Raw genomic sequence first — 20,739 nt, forward strand, 5'->3', positions numbered from 1 at the left:
CCTGCCTCTGCCTCCCAAGTGCTGGGATTAAAGGCGTGCGCCACCACCGCCCGGCCGTATTTTTTTTTAATGTTAGACATTCTAACTGGGATGAAACTCTCATTATAGTTACAGCTGTTTTGATTAATATATTATGGAAATGTGCTAGAGTACCTGCCTTTACATGCATTTGGGGGATTTGAACTCTGGGTCTTTGTAATTGTGTGACAAACAGATCCACTGAGCCATCATCATAATTGGGGGGCCAAAGGGGGTACATGCCATGGTGTGAGCATGTAAAAGAATTCAACAGGAATCAGTTCTCTTCTACCATGTGAGTTAATCAAACTCAGATTTTTATTACCCATCAGGCATTTCACCATTGTGAGAATGCATTTAGAATTTTTACTACATTATATTTTGACCACATTCTTCTTCCCTTCCCCAACTTCTTCCAGATCTTCCCTTCCCTAACTACCCAAGTTCATGTTTTCTCTCTCTCTCTCTCTCTCTCTCCAAAAAAATTGCCAAAACAGCATGACCTGTGTGTGTGAACTCCTGGTCATGTGACTGCCCTGGAGTGTAGTTGATATGCTTAGTGACACTTAATTGGAGAAGACTAATTTTTCATTTTCTAGCAGGTATCAATTACACATAGTTTCTTGGTTAGGGATGAGACTTTGTGTCCACTTTGCCTTTTTAGTGCTAAGACCCTGTCTGACTTGAACCTATGCAGATCTTGTGCAGATCCACAGTCTGAAATCATATGTGCATCAGTCCTGCTGTGTTTAGCAAACACTATTTCCTTGGAGTCATCCATCACTTCTGACTCTTACAATTTGTCTTCTCTTCTATATTGATCCCTGAGTTTAATGAAGGCATTCTGTTTAGGACTGAGTTCTTCAAAGACTGTCATGCTCTACACATTGTCCAGCTTTAGGTGTCTGTTGATACTCATCTACTATAAGAAGCAGCTTCTCTGAGGAAAGTAGAGTGATGCACTGGTCTGAGAACCCAACCTAACTGTGACCACTGTGGTGGTGGAGGGGGAGTCCTTAATTAAAGAGTGTTTCTGCAGGTCATTAGGTATCAAAAAGGAATGGAGATATACTAGAAGGAATGGTTGAAATGGGCAAGTGGCAGAAAAGAATGAGGTAGATCTAGGTTAGCATCAAGAGGTCCCTATGGAAGTGGACTGGAAAGAGGGGCTCCTGCAAGACTAAGTAAGACTGAGAAACCAGAATGGAGAACAAGAAGGACATTCCATTCTTTAAAAATCTTTTTGGGGGGTGTTTAAAATACAATACTCATTGGGCATAGTGGCATACACCTTTAATCCCAGCATTTGGGAGACAGAAGCAGATGGTCTTGGTGAGTTTGAAGCCAGCCTGGTCTACATAGTGAGTTCCAGGACAACCAGGGCTCTGTAGAGAGACCCTGTCTCAGAAAACAACAAAAAGCTAAGTTTTAGTGGCTGGCAAGATGATTCAATAGCTAAAGATGCTTGCCTCTGGAGCCTAACAACTTGAGTTTGATCCCCAGAACCAACATGGTAAAAGGAGAAAATTGATGCCTGCAAGTTGTCTTCTGACCTCTATACATGTATACACTTCTACACATACAATGTTGTTGTTTTTTTTTAAGTCTTCAGATTGACAGCAAAATTTATAGATTTGGTCTGTGCTGGTTGTATAGGTATAAACTTTTAATCTTTGTGACAAAATTGTGCTTGGTTTCAGGTGAATGAGAGTTGAGTATTAGACAAAAATAGATATAATCTCTACTCCATGGTTTAGCTCCCTGATTGTTGTAGTCTTCACTTTGTGGAGCATTCATGCTGAAAACTGAAGCAATAAATGGTTGAATATGATCAGATTTCTCCATCAAGTTCTCAGCCTGATAACGGTAAGGTTTTACTCGTGTGCCATCTGAGATATTTAGGGACTGGGTTGTTTTACTTAGCATAGTGTGTCTCTCCAAGATTGATCCACTTTTTCCAGTTGTCAATGGACAGATACTAGGACTGTTTCAACTTTTTATAGATGTTTATTCCATTAGTTAGTTAGACCATAATTTGCTTTACCCATTTACCTATTGATTTATATTTGGTTTTTGGAAGGTTCATACTGTTATGAACACTGATGTTTAAATCTTGTAAAGACATATATCCTTTGGGGTAAATGCCTCTGAGTTGTTTGACTAAATCATTATTACATAGGTGTGTATGTAACTTGATAAAGAAGCTGCCAAACTGTTTTCTGATTGTCCTTTTACCATTCCTGCCAGAAAGGTCAGAGTTATGGTTGTTCACCTCCTCACTAAGCACTCTCAGTCTTTTAGTCATTCTAGTGAATGTGTAGTGATCCCTCACTGTGGTTTTAATTCACACTTATATCTAATGATCTGGAACATCTTTTCCTGTGTTTATTAACCACCTGTGTGCATGTTCTTTTAAAGTATCAAAATGGTATGACTTTCTTTTATCATTTTTAATGTGGCTGTCCTAATCAGATCTTTTATGCTTCTCAAATTATTATGATATTTAGTTTTTCTAATTCACCAAAGTAGGTTTCAGTTAGACCATTTTCCTATTCTCAGAATAATCACTGACCTTTCATGACTCTGGAATGCTTTGTTGGATCATACTTCTTAAAGGGAAAAAATATTCAGTTGTACATGGGGTTTTGCTGCCGTGTCCTAATAAATAAATCCCCCAAAATGTATTTTGATGTGGGGGGAAAAAAGATAATCAGGAATTGCTGTTGCTCTTGAAACTTTTTTGTGTGAGTTCTTGTCCCTATTATGTCCATCTCTGCCGCCGCCGCCTCCTCCTCCTCCTCCTCCTCCTCCTCCTCCTCCTCCTCATACTTCTCTTCTGGAAGAGAACAAACCAGAAGGCATTCTAGAATGCCTTTATAGCAGACAAGTAATAGAGGGGAATCCAAGTGCTATATAGATGCTGCAGAACTCCATTCTGTTCCTTCACTTACTCTCATATCCTATTCCCATGAGTAGTAGCTCATCTTGTAGCTGAATTTATCATTTCCAGCATTCCAAAATTTACATACATCACATTCTTTCATTAGTAAGCCTTAGAGTACTGTAGTCAGGTAAGTATGTACATTTACTTTATTTGAGTAAACAGGATTTTAAAGATTAAATTACTTAATTGTGGTTCTGTTACTTGTCTTAGAAAATAATACAGGCAATTAAATCATCACAACTTTAAAATTATCAAACATTAGATCAGGCCTCTGCCACAGATGTGATTCACACACCCCTGTTGCCATACATTTTTTTGATTTTAGTCTTATAAAAACATCTCATGTTCCATTTCCTTTCTATTCTTCTTTTCCTCCCAAGTTAGAATATTGAAGTTACTATAAATGGTTTATGAGATATTTGACCATCGTGATAATTTCTCTTTGACATAAGTTATCAAAATATTTAACAGTTAATGTAGGTTTTAATTTGAGTTTCCATTTGTTATTTTAACCTTTGTAAGAGCAAAGAATTTTTTCAGAACAGAATCTAGTATTTTTTTTCTCCATTTTCTCTACAGATAATCCCTTTCTGTCAACCTAATGAAGCATTCAAACAAGCCATATGACTCTTTTCAAGATGAACTTGAAGATTATATTAAAGTACAGAAAGCCAGAGGCTTAGAGCCAAAGACTTGTTTCAGAAGGATGAGAGGGGAGTATTTGGAAAGCTGTGGGTACAGAGAAGATTTTGATTCCAGGCCCAGGTATAGAGTGTTTGATCAGAGACTCCCATCTGGAACCAACCATTCCTACCCAAGATCATGCAGTAGTTCACAGACAGAAGACCAGGTACCCCAGTGGTTACCAGCTCATGACAAGATAAGACTAAACTCTCTGAGCTACTGTCANTTCACCAGGGATGGCTTTTCAGAAAAGCCAGTCCCCTTGAACCTTAGTCAGCAAGAATACAATTGTGGCTCATATAGTGTAGAATCTGTAGTTCACAAGCGCCTCTGCTCAGAACACAGTACCATCNACCCTCAAGTCAGTCATAGACAAATGCACCAGAAGAGGAAAAGACATGTAGAAGAGGGCAGAGAAAGGCAGGAAGAACGGCCCAAACATGAGAGGAAAAGGAGTTCTGAGGAAATGGATTTAAACAAACATAGAAGCATCCAAAGAAAGAAAACAAAGGCAGAAACAGAAACTGTACAGGATGGTACGGAAAAGCTTAAGAATCGAAAAGAGAAAAAAAACCGAGATGTATCATCTAAGAAAGAGGACCGTAAGCGTAGGAAGGAAAAAAAAGAACAAGGNGAAGAGAGGACAGAGGAGGAGATGCTTTGGGACCAGTCTATTCTTGGATTTTGAAGCTCCTTAGATCTCCTGAGGCTCCACTGAAATAACAGTCAAGGAGCTTGGTTTTATGTGCAGTCATATTCATGTCACTTGCATATGTGGACCGAAGTTCCAACTTCTAACAAAGTGAACATGAAGTATTTAGTGTGCTTGCTTTCCAACATGGAGATTTCTATTTTCTAAAAATTTATTAATTTTTCTTACATATGGTAGAATTTCCCTTTAAGAGAGTGGCTCTGCTTTTATTGACCAAATTGCTATGGTAGTGGAATTATTTTCCCTTGGGAGATCATTTATTTAAAATTGNAGGATTAACTGATGACTTTTGTGGAATCTATTTCTTGGTTGGGTTTCTTTTAGTTTTGAGTCACATATTTTTATGCTCACTGTCTTTATGAAGCAATTTAGATTTCCTTTTTTTAGATCTAACTTGCAGTATATTTTCTGGGTTGGAAAGTGAAATAATATAATAATTTTATCTTACATATAGTTTTAAAAGTTTCAGAGACTTCACACAAAATCAGTTTATATTCTGAAAATGTTTACAATAAAGTATCTTAATTTCTGGATGTTTCTTTGTGTCAGTGCTCTGTTCTAGTGATTTTCTTTTGGAAAGGGAAGAGCAGTAACCACACTTTATATTAAAGGTTTTGGAGGTAGAACATACTAAATGGTTGTAAAAATTCTTTACCTACTGTATTAGGCTCACAATTTATAATAAAAAGCTGTGATTCATGATAATTTTTCCAAATGATTGAAACAAAAAAGGAATTTACAAAAGAAAAAATGTTATTATTCTTTTCTGGCAATGCTGTACTTTCTTTAAAATGGCTCAAAATCAAAAGTTAGTGTCACACAACTGACACTAAATCTATCATGCAACTCCTTTAAAATATTTTAATTAAAATCATAGCTTTTGAGCAAGAGAAGACTATAAATATGTGATATTGATCATATTGAGGATACAATTAGGACAGAAGACTTTTTCCTAAAGTGTCCCTGTTCTCCAACTTCATTCAAATTGAACGGTAGAAGCTAAGCCTTATGCATGCCTGGGACAGCCTCCACTACAAAGAAACTTCTGAACCAAAATAGCAGAGGTGGAAAAGCCCTGGTCAAAAGTTAGGAAGATATTTTAAGTATGTTAAAAAAACAAAAACAACCTAATCCAAAGAACAAGGTAGGGGATAGTATCCTTCATACATCTGCAAGTGAGAAGAAACAGCAATGAAGAGAAGAGGTCTGGAAAATCAAAAGCAGAGAAGCCTAAATACCATGGAGAAGTGCAAAGAAGTACAAAGCAATTGGCAATTTAGTTCCTTGCTCCCCAAGCCAGGGAGGAAGGGAGGACTGAAGACTACAAGTGAATAAGAATAAGGTAGGCCAGAGAGTGCCAGCATAGTCCTAACTTCAGGAAAGAAACCCGTATTTCTTAGCAGCTTTAAGTCCATCCATAGGATTAGCCTGAAACTGTTCCCCCAGACAACCCAGCTTTGGAGAAGAAATTCATGTCTCAGCAAAAGCTCAGAGTACTATGCACAGTCTTGAGAAGTGCCAATCAGGAGTACCTCATCATTCAGGACTGCTCTGAGGATCAGAAAATAATGAGCAATCACAAATCATGGTCCCTACAGAGGACCTTGCTGCCCTGACAGGGTGGGAGAAGGTCCCTGAGGACAAATACAGATAAGAAGGAATATCTCTCACAAATCCAGTGGGGTATACTGGCTTTGGGGAGGAGGGGAATAAGGGACATGGTTATCAATGTTTCTTTTGTCACAAGAATCAAGACTAGTCACAAGGTTTTACACAAGGGAGGAGGGAGCAGAGGGAGCCTAGGTCTGAAAGCATAAGACCAGAATTGGCAAAGAGCTTGACTCCCATCAACTGCCCTCTGTCAAAGAAGTTGGTTTGATTACTTCCTTCACTCTGAGGCATTCCAGGTATACACCACATTTGTGTGATGCCACAGACTGAAGACCACTGGAATGAGTGCCATGTCTGCTACACATACCAATGCTACACATCCATCTGTATAGTGAGACAACTTCTGCCTTCACAGTGTCTCCAGGTATAAAGTTTCCAGAAGTAAATATAGATGTTCTGGGCACATAAATTACCTCATTTTACCTAGAGAGAAATACAGGGCAGGTTGTAGATTGTCTGCTGCAACTTAGTCCTACTTGGACTTTGGCGAATCCTTCCACTTAAAGAATAGAGAACAGAGGGGCTGGAGAGATGGTTCAACAGTTAAGAGTACTAGTTGCTCTTGCAAAGGACCTGGGTTTGATTTCCAGTCATGGTAATTCACAACAGTATGTAACTCTAGTCTCAGGGGATCCAATGACCTCTTCTGACCTCTGCAGGTACCAGGAATACATGCAGTATACCAGCAAAACATTCATTTACAAAATAATGAGAAGATAAAAACCTGCAGCCAATGACCCAGCTCCAAACAAGTATAACCTGAGGGCCCACACCAGACATATCCTTAGCATCAATAGGCAAAATGGTATGGACACATACACCTATCAGGATCTTCACAGGTTGCTTTTATATTCTTTCTCATCCCATACACAAAAAGATAGACAGATAGATATATTGGATGGATAGATAGATAGATAGATAGATAGATAGATAGATAGATAGATAGATAGATAGATAGATAGATAGATAGATAGATAGAATTTTTAAAAATAGAAGGGGTGGAGAGATGGTTCAGTGGTTAAGAGCAATGACTGCTCTCCCAGAGGTCCTGAGTTCAGTTCCCAGCAACCACATGGTGGCTCACAACCATGTATAATGGGGTCTGATGCCTTCTTATAGTGTGCCTGAAGAGAGCAATGGTGGACTCATATACATTAAATAAATCTTTAAAAAAAGAAAAAGAAAAAACGGAAAACAATAGAAGAGAATAAAGGGTCTCAGGTTGCCCAAAGATGATCTTAAACACCTCATATTTTGCCTCCACTTCCCAAGTGCTAGAATTGCGGGCATGCTTCACCATGTCTAACCAATCATGTGTCTATCCGGTTATGGTAGGTTTAGTATTGGTTTTACGAAATTAATTTGAGGGGAGTTTCACAAAATAGTTGGAGAAGCACTCATAGTAATTCTTCAAAAGCCTGGTAAAATTTAATAGTAAATCAATATGTCCCAAGCTGCCAGGCAGTGGTGGCACATACCTTTAATCCCAGCACTTGGGAGGCAGGGGCAGGTGGATTTCTGAGTTCAAGGCCAGCGTGGTCTACAGAGTGAGTTCTAGGACAGCCAGGACTATACAGAGAAACCTGGTCTCAATAAAAATAAAAAAGAAAAAAAAGAAAAATGTCCCAAGATTTCTTTGTTAGGAGGCAAAATTATTTCTCTGTAGGGTTGTACCACCAAAACATAAGTGACAAAAAACAAAAATCACTTTTGATCCCAGCACTCAATAGGCAGCATCTTAGATTTCTGTGATTTCCAGGTCAGGCTAGGCTATGTGGTAAGTTCTAGGACACTCAGAGCTATGTAGAGAGACCCTATCTAAGAAAAAAAGAAGAAAATAAACTATAAATTGGTGTTGCTGATAAATATAAATGTAAAAATTTAAAAAAAAAAAGGTTGCAAATTAAATTCAACAGCATACTTAAATGTACACCATGATTAAGTTGGTTTTGTTTAGAAGTGCAAGGATGGTTCAATATACACAAATTAACATAATACAATTAAATAGAATTTATGATAAGGGAAAATTACATAATTGAGCATGGTGGAGCTAACCCAAACACTTGCAGGGTAGAGGCAGAGGACCAGAAGACTAAAGTATCTCTCTGCTTCCTGGAGAATGCTTCAAGGATGAGTCAGTGGATGACAGAAGAACAAGGGGCTAGGTAGGCATGAGAGTACATATAAGGTAGGCTTAGAGTACATATAATTGTGTCACTTGGGTAATGAGTTAGATTAGGAAGTCACTGTGAGCTTTGGGTACATGGTAAATTCAAAGCTAGCCTGGGCTACATGAGACATTTCAAATAAGTAGCAAGTAGTTGTTAAGTATATGCTTATAATCTCTATACTTGGGAGTCTGAGGCAGAAGCAATATGAGTTCTAGTCAAACCTAGGATATATAGCAAGAACATGCCATCTTACGAAACAGCATTCAAAAATAAGTCATTTTTTAAAAAGTGTATCAATAATGAGCAAACAAAAAGGGATAATAATTCTATTCAAAATATCCTTTAAAATAGGAATGCATTTGAAAGAAAGTAAAGACCTTTACAATAAAACTTGTAAAATAGAGTTGATGAGGTGTCCTTGCCAGTAAGGGACTTGCCAATATGCTTGACAACCTGTGTTTGGTCCCCTGAACCCATAAGATAGAATGAAAGAACCAATTTCCATAAGCTGTTCTCTGACCTTCACATGCACACTATAGGGGACACACGCACGCACGCACAGAAATGTGGCCAAGCCCGCTCAGTCAGTCAACAGGTTCTCCAGTGCCGGAGTGAGGATTGAAAAGAAAGAAGACAGTTGGACAACATTGTAGCATGACCCTAGTCAGATCTGAGGCTGAGGCGAGTTTATTTTTTTCCCCAAACTGTTTTTATACCATTTTAATTACATGCAAGTAATAAGGTCAGTTCTAGGTTAAGGAAATAACACACAATAAACACAAATAGTTAAGGAACAAGCAAGGCCATAAACAAAGTCCCTGGAACACGCCTGTGATCAATGTTACTAAGGGCTTACCAGGGTGACCAAGATATCTAAGCCTACTTCCCTGTTCTAGCCCAAAATCAGATTCTTGCCTGAAGCCTACTTCTTTGTTCTAGTCTAAAATTAGACTCCTACCTGAGCTTACTTCCTTGTCATAGTCAGATTCAGGATGTCAGATTCCTGCCTGAAGCCCATTTCCTTGTCCTTGGCCAAAGTCAGACTCCTGCCAAGAGGCCCCCAAAGCTCTCCACAAAGATGTAAAAATAAATTTTAAAATTTTTTTAAAGATTTATTTATTTATTATATGGTAAGTACACTGTAGCTGTCTTCAGACACTACAGAAGAGGGCATCAGATCTCCTTATGGATGGTTGTGAGCCACCACCATGTGGTTGCTGGGATTTGAACTCAGGATCTTTGGAAGAACAGTCAGTGCTCTTAACTGTTGAGCCATCTCTCCAGCCCGTAAAGATAAGTTCTAATAAAAAAAAAAATGGCAGGGCAGTGGTGGCGCACACCATTAATCCCAGCACTTGGGAGGCAGAGGCAGGCAGATTTCTGAGTTCGAGGCCTGGTCTACAGAGTGAGTTCCATGACAGCCAGGGCTACACAGAGAAACCCTGCCTCAAAAAAAGAAAGAAAGAAAAGAAAGAAAAGAAAGAAAAGAAAGAAAGAAAGAAAGAAAGAAAGAAAGAAAGAAAGAAAGAAAGAAAGAAAGAAAGAAAGAAAGAAGGAAAGAAGGAAAGAAAGAGAAAAAGAAATAGTATCTTGGTTAGGGTTTTTCTCCTGTGAACAGATACCATGACCTAGGCAACTCTTATAATGACAACATTTAATTGGGGCTAGCTTTTAGGTTCAGTCCATTATCATCAAGGTAGGAGTATGGCAGCATCCAGGCAGGTATGGTGCAGGAGGAGCTCTGGCATCTCTAACATCTTAGGATATCCAAGGAAACTTGAATGCTACAGCTTCTTATTCCAATATCTGGAATCCACACATGATTATCTGAGCTCCTTCAAAGGTCTTGAGTCACTTCTCCAACTCTGCCATCTGTAGCACTGTAAGCTCTGGTTGACTCCACTCTACTGCTGTTGCTGTCCTTGGTGGTTGTCACATGGTACTGGCATCTCCAATATGCTTCCAGGTCTCTTCTGCTGCAACTATGCTTCATCAATATCCTCTCATAGGCTCCCTTCATGGTGCCAAGCCTCAACTTTGCATGTCCCCTTCAGTCCTAGACCGTCAATTGCAACTGAGGCTGCACCACAGTGCCAAGATTCAGCTGCATTCTGTGACCCCTCATGCCTTCCAAACCAGTACTACCGGGGTGATTCTTACACATTACCAAGCCCGGCTGAAGCAGAAGGTACAACCTTAGCTATCTCTGGAACACACTCTCAGAAAATACTTCCCAGGTTTCATCTCAGGAATCCTGGTCTCTTTGTTTGTTTGTTTGCTTGCTTGCTTGTTTGTTTTCGAGACAGGGTTTCTCTGTATAGCCCTGGCTGTCCTGGAACACGCTTNGTAGACCAGGCTGGCCTAGAACTCAGAAATCCGCCTGCCTCTACCTCCCGAGTGCTGGGATTAAAGGCGTGCACCACCACGCACGGCCCTGGTCTCTTCTTAATCACCACTAATTTCTTAGCTCCAGCTAATCAGCATCAATTGTCCCAGTAGTCCCTTCTATTCTTGACTCTAAAGCCAGAGCCACGTGACCAAAGCTGCCAAGTTTTGCTGCTTGCTGGAGCTGGAACATGACCCCCCCCCCCTTGTTCTATTACATTATCACCAGCTTTCTGTTTTCCAACTCCTTCACTGCCTGAACTTCGCTGTTCTGGAACTTGCTCTGTAGATTGACCTTGAACTCAGATCTATATGGTTGTATCTCCTAAATGCTAGGATTAAAGGTATATACCATCACCCTTGGACTTAAGACTTTGTATCAGGCTGGGTTTGAACTCATTGGACATACTTGCCTCTGTCTTCTGGGATTAAAGGCATGTGCTACCATGCCTGAACCTAAGATTTTCAAGGCCACTATGCCTCAAGATCTCAAGATCTAGATCAAAAGTTTGTGTCATCCCACGTCAAGATCTGGGTAAAAAGCCTGAGTCTTCCTGCCTCATAATCTGGATCTAGGTGTGCCCTCCATTTCTAGACTGTAGTTCATTCCAGATGTAGTCAAGTTGGTAACCAGGAATAGCCGTCACAGTGACCCCTGCATATTATCTGACTTCTACAAGCACACTGCGGTATCTGTGCACTCCCATTCACACACAAGTAAATATAACACACTTTAAATTTTATTTTCAATTTCTGAGATTTTATTAAATAGAAGTTGAAAAAAATCACATACCAAAATTCACCAGACACAAACACTATAAACTCATAAACTTCTATATAACTGGAGTAGCCATTTGAAACAGAGGCTTTGCAAGATCACAATAAAATTTACACTTTCACAATTAAATGTATTTTCATACACTTATCCTCCATCAAAAGCAACAACAAAAAGATCTCAAAGCAAAGTTAGAATTAGAAAAACAACTACCGGGGATGGCGAGATGGCTCAGTGGTTAAGAGCACCGACTGCTCTTCCGAAGGTCCTGAGTTCAAATCCCAGTCAACCATATGGTGGCTCACAACCATCCGTAACGAAATCTGATGCCCTCTTCTGGAGTGTCTGAAGACAGCTACAGTGTACTTACATATAATAAATGAATGAATCTTTTAAAAAAAAAAAAAAAAAGAAAGAAAGAAAGAAAAACAACTACCCTTATAACCTCTTTTGTAACTTGTGTTTTATTACCTGAATTCAGTATTTTTTTTTTCCTTCAAAGAAACCAAAAGAAAGATATCCTGAAGACCCAAGGACTATTACAAAAAGTAAAGGGATGAGTGGAGAGCAAAAGTGGGGAGTTTCAAAAGGAGGATACTGCCATGCAGGGACAGCAAGGGGCCAGAGACATGGGCTGTGTGTGAATTCATGGAAGACAGAACTCCAGAGTAGAGTTCGTTAGCTGTACTGTGGGACAGCCACAGTTGGCAAAAGAGCTGCTTTTGGTAGACTGGGAAGGGAACTCTGGACTGGCCAGCGAGTGGAGTTTCAGTGTCACAGTGTCCTGGAATAGTTGCAGTTGGGTTTTACTGTGGCTAGCAGCAGTCTATCGAGGCAATGACAGTCTCACCCTGTGTCAGAAATGCCCCAGCACTACCCATCCTATACCAACATCTACATTTTACAGCTAGGCTTTGTTAGGATTAACACTTTTGACAAGAACACGATCTTGTCTGAAGACAATGGTGCCTTTGTCCTGAGCTTGAGACACCAGATCTTGGGTCCAGACTCCAACGTAAAGAACCCAACCTAAGGTTGTACTCTCTAGATCCTGTTTCCAGATTACTCCCCAACAAACCTGTGTCTAGCACCAGGTTACAAGCCTGTCCCTGGCAATTTACTTCCTAACACCCACCAATAATGAGGAAGGCCAAGGTTAAGTTTATGGTTTGGCACCCAGCACCAGCCAAATATTTTAAAGGGCAACAAAACTCCATAGTAGTCCCCCAATCAGATGTGTCCCAGGCTAGAAACCTCCTGGCTTGCCATTTCCTATAAAACCTTGTCCTGCTGAGGGCTCATTGCTTCATCCTCCCAGAGACCTTGGGGTGACCCAAGCTCGAGCTTGAATAAAGAAAGGCCCTAGTGCGATCATCATCAGAATCAGCCCCTGATTCTTTTGGGGGTTCACCAAACAGGCACAAAAAGCACAGCCTTGTTCTGAGACCAGAGTGTCTCCACACAGCCATCCCCAGAATGGCACCCACAGTTAGGACTGGATCAGATTGTGAAACATACATAAATGACAATGTCACCATGAAAACCACTAGTTTTAAATAGTTGGTAATTATAATTCAAACGATGATTTTTTTAAAAATTGGCTGTAAGTTTGATTGTTGAATTAGACAATATTTTTAAAAGTACATTAGGGATTGTAGCTCAATTTGTAAGAATGCTTATCTATCTGCCATGCTAGCTCTGGGTTCCGTCCCTAGCGTCACATAAATCCACATGTTGGCTCAGGCCACTAATCCCAATACCGAAGAAGTGGAGTCAGGCCAGGTGGGCGGTAGTGGCACAGGCCTTCAATCCCAGCACTTGGAAGGCAGAGGCGGGCAGACTTCCGAGTTCAAGGCCAGCCAGGTCTACGGAGTGAGTTCCAGGACAGCCGGGGCTACACAGAGAAACCCTGTCTCTGTGTAGACAGGGTTTACAAAGATCCAGAAGGAGTTCAAGGTCATCCTTCATCCTCCCTAGTGAATTTAAAACCCACTAAGCCTATGAGACTCTGTCTCAAAATGGAGAAAGATGGGGGAGGGGTGCTTGGGGTGGGGTAGGGTCTGAAAACTGGATAATTTATTTACCCTTTCAAGATAAACTCCCGGGTAGGATTGACTAGTACTGGTCTCACTATATTCTGGCTTTTGTTTGCAGGCAGCGAACTCAGTTGAGGGCGTTCCCCAATCCCTTGAAGTATAAGATTGGATTTATCTCCCTGGTGATCTAGAACTCCTGGTTGAGAAAGCAGAAACAACCAGAATTCAGACAGAGGAAGGGGCATGATTTCCTACTTCCGGCATCCGGGCCAAAAGAGCCATTAGCAGAGCCGCAGAGCGGCAGAGCAGCTGGGAACCTGGGATTGTTCTGGAGCTCACTGGAACTCGCAACCCTGTGTGAGGCCCTGTGCAGAGGTTCTAGCCAGCTAGACACTGGTGCTTTGTAATTCCCACAGGTCTTTCATGTTCAAGACCCCAAAGACCCGTAAACCTAAGAAGGCCGGGAAACCACCTGTGTGTGGCAGCTTGTCCTCAGTTAACTATGCAAAATGATGGTTCTAGATAAGAACTGATCCAAACGTGTTTCTCATTCACTCTGATACTTGGCAGCATTTTGGAGCACTAGTAAGGACCATGGCTCAGGTACAAAAGGGAGACTGGGGCTGGAAGGGAGGGCTCCTTGGATCTGGGATTTCTGGCGGATTTAACTATGTAGGGAGAAGTCAGGGCCTCTAGTCACCGGTTTCTTTGTGAAGGCCTCGTTGACGCCAGGCACAGTTGGATTGGGTGCTGAGACAGCAGTGAACAGAGAATCTCTGTTCATGAGAACTTTGCATGCACGTGTGGGGACATATCAGATCCGGAAAAGTGTTAGTTCTTGCTGCTCCGTGTGGACTGTGTGAGAGAGGCACCATTCAACAGCAGCGGGGAGCCGGGTAGAAAGGAAAAACTGGACGCAGCTGTTTGTGATTTTAGCCACTGCTGACCTAGAACTCATTAGCCAGCTTAAGCCTTAAACTCAAAATCCTGCTTCAGCCTCCCTGGTGTTGGGGGCACAGGTCTGCACCATCATACCTGATTTAGAATCGGCACTTGAAAGCATGCATGGAACATGGGGAAGCTTTGGGGATGATAATTCAGGGGACAGCAGAGGGGTGTCAGAGGTCATCAAAACTGAGGTAGCATTCCAAACAAGCCCTACGAGGTGAGAATTTTTTTGGTGTATTTGTTTAAGGACTTTGAGCACAAAGACACAAAGGCTCAGAGACCTGTGTGCTTACATATGCCCTTCCATGAGAGACCAATGTGGCTGGAAGGTCAGAACTTGAGGAAAACTGTCTTGAAGCAGGAACCACCAGGGCTGTAGGCGACCAGTGGGCATCTGAGCTTCCCTCTGCCCCAGGGAAACCTGGTGGTTTCCAGCAGATAAGAGAAAGCTAAGGACTCTTTGGGATGTGGGTTTGGAAACAATGGAGCAGCCACCCAAGTAAGAGGTAGTGTCCCCAGTCCAGAAGTTTGTGGCAACCTGACCCTAGGAGGAAAATTTTTTGGATGCTAAAAATGGAGCCAGGACTTAGGGTGTGGCACAATTGGTAGAGTCTGGCCTGCCCTGAGGCCCCAGGCCACCATAAAACTGGATGTGGTGGAATGTGCCTGTAGTCCCAGTACCCTGGGGGTAGAGGTGGGGAAAAACCATCGTGGAGGTCAAAGCCAGTTTTAGATTTATGAAACCTGTCTCAAATGAAAAACTAATGCCAGCACTGATGGTGTTGCCTCCTAGGTAGGGAGAAAGCCAAGAGCAGAGGACAGCTCTCACTGTGGGAGGACTGGCTTGGACAGTTTTAATCTGTGTCTGTGTAGGGCTCACCTATAGGAAGGGCTTACCCTGGTGGTGAGCATGACCCGGATTCTTCTGGGTCAGAGGGAGAACTTTGAACAGAAGGAAATGTTTGGTCTCTTCCTTTCCCTCCTTTTCTTTTAACTAGGCACTTTCTGAGGCTTTTCTTTTTCCTTTCTAATGTACATATAGGAGTGTTCACTTTGATATATTACAAGAAGACTAGAAGGAAGGGATGACAGCCCAGCTCATCTTGACTAGGCAAACACTGCAGATAGGAATTGAGTTCCATTTCTCGTGGCCAGTGAGAGGAAGCCTGGATCTCAAACTGAGCAAAAATGATGAGTGCTATAGATGAGGAGCAAGACTTGGGAGCCCCGAGACTTCCAAAGACAAGCATGGGGTGTGGACTAGAGATGACAGGATCAGATGACTCTTAAACCAATTCTGTTGTTGCTTCCTGGAGAATGGCGCCTGGGGGGGGGGGTCAAAAATAGAGAAGGAAGACTGAGGGCTTGGCTGGGTGTGGTCCCAAGCGCCTATAATCCCATAATCCCAGCACTTGGGAGGTGGAGGTAGGGCGATCTCATCCAAGGCCTACTGTTTTGAGACAGGGTTTCTCTGTGTAGCCCTGGCTGTCCTTGAACTCACTGTAAACCAGGCTGGCCTCGAACTCAGAGATCCATCAGCCTCTTCCTCCCAAGTGCTAAGACTACAGGTGTGTGATGTGGCTGGCACCACTGCCTGACTCCAAATCCAGTTTTAAAAGGTGTGTGCCGGTGCCATGGCCAGGTGAGTAAAGGCTCTTAATGCCAAGCCTGATAGCCCAAGTTTGGTCCCACATGATAAACGGGAAGAGCCAACACTCCAAAGTTGCCCCCTGACCACTTGTGGGCCACAGCCCATGCATGCCCCACATACCCACACAGAATAAAAATGAATGCAGCAAAAACATTTGAGGGGGTGATGAATTACAGATATACCAAGTGGGAGGCAGAGAGTCAACTGTGGATGCTGAGTCTGTAGGCAGATCAGACTTGGCGAAGCTCACAGGGCCTTTTCTGCCGATGTCCGAGCCCTGCTTAAAGAACGCCATTAGGGAAAGAGGTGGGCCTAGTCATTCTACCGAATGTTACTCTCCCCGATCTCCTCCTCTTCCCAGTAAACAGCCTGGGTCTTTCCTGCTAATCAGGACTGCTTTGGGAGGGTGTGCTGGAGGCTAAACCCTGGACATCCCAAATTCTCCCTATGGGCATCACCCCCAGCCATTGTTTTGCACTTGGGAAGGGGTGTCAAAGATTCTATATTATCTGACTATCACACAAAGCTATAAGTGCCCATCTGAACAGGGCTCAGCAAACGTATGCAGAAACATACCATGAATGCCAGCTTGACTAAGCGCAGGTGTGGCTGCATTTCACTTCCTGATCCTAGTCTGGTCCTCTCTGAACAGGTCACCGTTCAGGATGACTTAGGAATTGTACTGTCATGTACTCATGTGTCAACTTGCTTGACTGTCTTGCTTGTCTTCAATACCCCTGCTCCTTCTGTGGCTTTGGAGAGCCTCCTCCCTGGGGATGAACACTTTTCTCCTTGGCATCTTCCTTTTTTCTTTTTTTCTTTTTTTTTATTTATTACTATATGTAAGTACGCTGTAGCTGTCTTCAGACACACCAGAAGAGGGCATCAGCTCTCATTATGGATGATTGTGAGCCACCATGTGGTTGCTGGGAATTGAACTCAGGACCTTCGGAAGGGCAGTCAGTGCTCTTAACCACTGAGCCATCTTTCCAGTCCCTTGGCATCTTTCTTATAGGGCACCACGGTGCTAACACTATTCCACAGTAAGAAAGGACTTTTGCTATCAAAAGCTCACTCTTCATCTTTCCGTATTAAAGAAACAACTTCAAGCCATTTGAAAATTTTTTTCACCTCAACAAAATCTGAACTCAATTTAAGTCTCTCCACAGAAAAATAAACCCCGGGCTGAGGCTGCAGCTCAGCTGGTGGCCTGTACAGAACCCTGGGTTTGACCTCCAGCCCTGTATAAACCAAAGGTGATGGTGTACTTACCGTCAGCACTGGGAAATGGAGACTGGAGAATCTGACATTCAAGGTTATCTTTGAGCACAGAGAGTGTTCCAGGCCAGCTCGAGCTACTTCTGATGTGGGGAGGAGGGCAGTGAGGAGGGAGAAAGGCCGTTAGGGACTTCAGCCCCTATATCTGCTTTAGAATTAGGCTGTCCGCCTTCCCAAGGATGAGGGCCTTGACCCAGAGTCCACCTTCTGGGTTTGAACTATATATCCCATGGGACACTGTGAATCCAGAGGACTGCTGCTTCGTTAGTCGGACCCCAAAACCACAAATAACCGAAATTTGGAGATTTGGTTAAAAATCTCATTAAAAAGTACATTCCAGAACTGCTCCAGCATGCCGGACAGCCTCTAAAGTATATTCATCCATTGTGAAATAGAAAGTGGATCTTAGCATAGCTGTACATCAGTGAAGATGAATTATATTGAGAAATGTTACATGGCTAGGTGCTTTTACTCCATAGCTGTGTGGTCACTAGGCATCAGTCTGTTTTGTTTCAAGGAGATTTTCATTAAAAAAAATAGTATATTTTATGTTTGTGTGTGTGTGTGTGTGTGTACTTGTACAGGTGCTACAGGACACAGGTGATGGTCAGAGGACAACTTGTAGGTCCCAGGGATTAAATTGAGGCTTGTCAGCAAGTGTATACCTACTGATCCACCTTGCTGACCCAGCAGTACAATCTTAATGGGACCACCATTGTCTATATGAAATCTGTCGACCAAAATATTATGTAGCACGTGACTATATATTGTTATATTGTTATGGAAGGAGACAATATGAAGCCAGCAAATGTGACTTCACACTTAGTAAGTTGCATGTATAACTGTTTATAATAGAGAAACAACTGGCCCAGGAGGGGAGAATGTCAGGAGTTAGTGCATAATATTCACTGCCAGTACAGCTGGACGGAAAGAAAACCGTATAGTAAAATGCAGGCAAGTTTTCAGAATAGGCCACCAATGAGCCATTGAATGTTGCTAGTCCTCATTCTAGTATTTTTTTTGGGGGGGGGGGAGGGTGTCTCATTGGCTGGTCTGGAATTTTCTGTGTAGACCAAGCTGGCCCTGAACTCATGAAGATCAACTATCTCTCTCTCTCTCTCTCTCTCTCTCTCTCTCTCTCTCTCTCTCTCGGTTTTTCTTTCTTTTCTTTCTTTTCTTTTTTTTTTTTTTCTCTCTCGGTTTTTCGAGACAGGGTTTCTCTGCATAGCCTTGGCTGTCTTGGAACTCACTCTGTAGACCAGGCTGGCCTCGAACTCAGAAATCTGCCTGTTTCTGTCTGCCAAGTGCTGGGATTAAAGGTGTGCGCCACCACTGCCATGCACACCTTGATTTCACCTTAGTTTAGTTGCTTGATAGTCCCTTTTAACTTAAAATTAGAAGATTAAATGACTTACTCTTTTTTTTTTTTTTTGAGACAGGGTTTCTCTGTGTAGCCCTGGCTATCCTGGAACTCACTCTGTAGACCAGGCTGGCCTCGAACTCAGAAATCTGCCTGTTTCTGCCTGCCAAGTGCTGGGATTAAAGGTGTGCGCCACCACGCCCGGCCTAAATGACTTACTCTTATACATTGAATAGTATTTATGGCAGAGGAAAGGTCTAAAGTTATCTGTTTTTTTAAAAAGATTTGTGTGTGTGGCCTGTATATCTGTATGCACTGCCTGCAGAGGCCAGCAGAGGGCGCTGGATCCTGTGGAACTAGAGTTGGTTGTGTGCTGCTAAGTGGGTGCAGGGAGCTGAATGGTCTTCTGTAAAAGTAGCCATTGCTTTTAACTGATGAACCCCCTCTTTAGTCCAAATTATCTGATTTTTAAACCTGTCACACCCGTGATAAACCTTATACTCATTAGTATGTGTAACATTTGAGTTCTGGTGATTGCTCAGTCAGAAAAGTCCTTGCAGAGCAAACTTGAAGAGCTAAGTTTGATCGCCAGCACCCACGTGGAAAGCTGGGTGTTGTGGCATGCGTGTATCCCCAGTGCTGAGGAGGTGGAGACAGAAGGTCCCTGGGGATCACTAGGCAGTCATCCTAGCCTGAAGGGTAAGCCCTAGGTCCCACTGAGAGACTCTCAAAAAACAAGGCTCCCGAGAACTAATACCTGAGCTTAGCCTCTGGCCTGCTCTCACACATACAGCTGCACACAAATGAATATGCACACAAGCAAAGCACATATGCATACACACTCATGCACACACAAACACTGTACACTATTGTATACTCCATTATTTATTTATTTATTTACAGATCCTAACATTTATAGTGCATTTTCCAGGTGCTTGTAATCCTAGCACTCTGGAGGCAGCAACAGAAGAAGGAACACAAGTTCCTAGCCTGTTCAATAGTATGAGCTAGCCTGTTCAATAGTATGAGCTAGCCTGTTCAATAGCAGCCAAGGCTACTTAGTAGGACTGCATCACCATGTTGAAATGAAAAAAAAAAAAAAAAAGGCTTGAGAGGTGGCTTACCAGGTAAAGGAATGCACTGCTCTAAGAGAGGACCCAAGTTTGGTCCCCAGCACTTACATCAGATGGCTCACCTGTCAGCCCCGGGAGGCTTGATAGCATTGGCCTCCTTGGGGCCATATGTACAAACCCATACCTACATACATAGGCATAATTTTAAAAATTTAAAAACAAACCCCAACGAGCAATAATTTCCTTCTCCATTATAGCTTCCTATCCCCAGACTCTCAAAAGAACTCACGTCAGCGTGAGCACACCACCAGTGGCTACGCTCTTCTTACTGTAGAAGTAACATCAGACACTCTCTCAGGACAGAGAGAATGTCTTCAGTAAAATGACGCATCAACAGAGGGTCTTCTCCCATTTTTTTTTCTAGAGAAATACATTCCTGGTCAGTGTGATGGAAGAGGCTCAGACCAATGACTCTTTTCAACTTGAACTTGAAGATTTCATTAGAAAGCAGAAAGCCAGAGGATTACATCCAAATGTCTGCTTCAGAAAGATGGCAGTGGACTCCGTTCACCAGAAGGGAGACAGTGTCAGTCTTGGAGCTCCAATGCAGGCGCTACCATTCTGGCTCAGAAACTACTCCAGACCTCCTTCCTATAAAAGGCTGACAGTGGAAAACCAGGTACCTTACTGCAGACAAAGACTGGAATCTCTAAAACACAGTCTGAAAAACCAGCCAGTCAGTCAAGACAGAAAGGAGAGGACATGGCTCCAGGAGGAAGGAGGAGCCACCACTCGGGAGCCAGGGATACCCAAGGGGAAGCTTGACAGAGTGAGGGGTTCACGCACAGAAGACAGCCTCAGCAGAAGGAAGGTCTCAGCAGAGCCAGTGGGAACACAGAAGTCTAAGAACAGAAAGGAGAACCACCATACTGGGAGAGACTCCACCAAAGGCAGGCGCCGCTCCCACCAGAAGAAGAAGGGGCCGGAGGAGAGGGATTTGTGGGATGAAGCCATCTTGGGCAGTCGCTACTGA

At 42.6% G+C, this 20,739-nt stretch overlaps 2 protein-coding genes across 2 annotated transcripts in view; both read left to right on the forward strand.

The window, feature by feature from the left end:
* The window catches only part of Krcc1 (lysine rich coiled-coil 1), a 14,422-nt gene extending 9,531 nt beyond the window's left edge, over positions 1–4,891 (forward strand). The window contains exons 2-3 of the mRNA XM_021190853.1: positions 1,719–1,884; positions 3,542–4,891. Of these exons, the coding sequence (XP_021046512.1) occupies positions 3,564–4,334 (771 nt within the window). The 5' untranslated portion in view covers positions 1,719–1,884; positions 3,542–3,563 and the 3' untranslated portion in view covers positions 4,335–4,891. The remainder of the gene's footprint in view (positions 1–1,718; positions 1,885–3,541) is intronic.
* A 15,263-nt stretch (positions 4,892–20,154) lies between these two features.
* On the forward strand, positions 20,155–20,739 carry LOC110315936 (zinc finger matrin-type protein 1-like). The gene has a single exon (XM_021189924.1). The coding sequence runs from the start codon at positions 20,155–20,157 to the stop codon at positions 20,737–20,739; it is 585 nt and encodes a 194-aa protein (XP_021045583.1).

Source organism: Mus pahari, chromosome 2, assembly GCF_900095145.1.
Source record: "Mus pahari chromosome 2, PAHARI_EIJ_v1.1, whole genome shotgun sequence".
Taxonomy (NCBI): Eukaryota; Metazoa; Chordata; class Mammalia; order Rodentia; family Muridae; genus Mus; species Mus pahari.

Coding starts and splice junctions, on each gene's coding strand:
- LOC110315936 (XM_021189924.1), top strand. CDS start 20,155: ATGGAAGAGGCTCAGACCAATGACTCTTTTCAACTTGAACTTGAAGAT.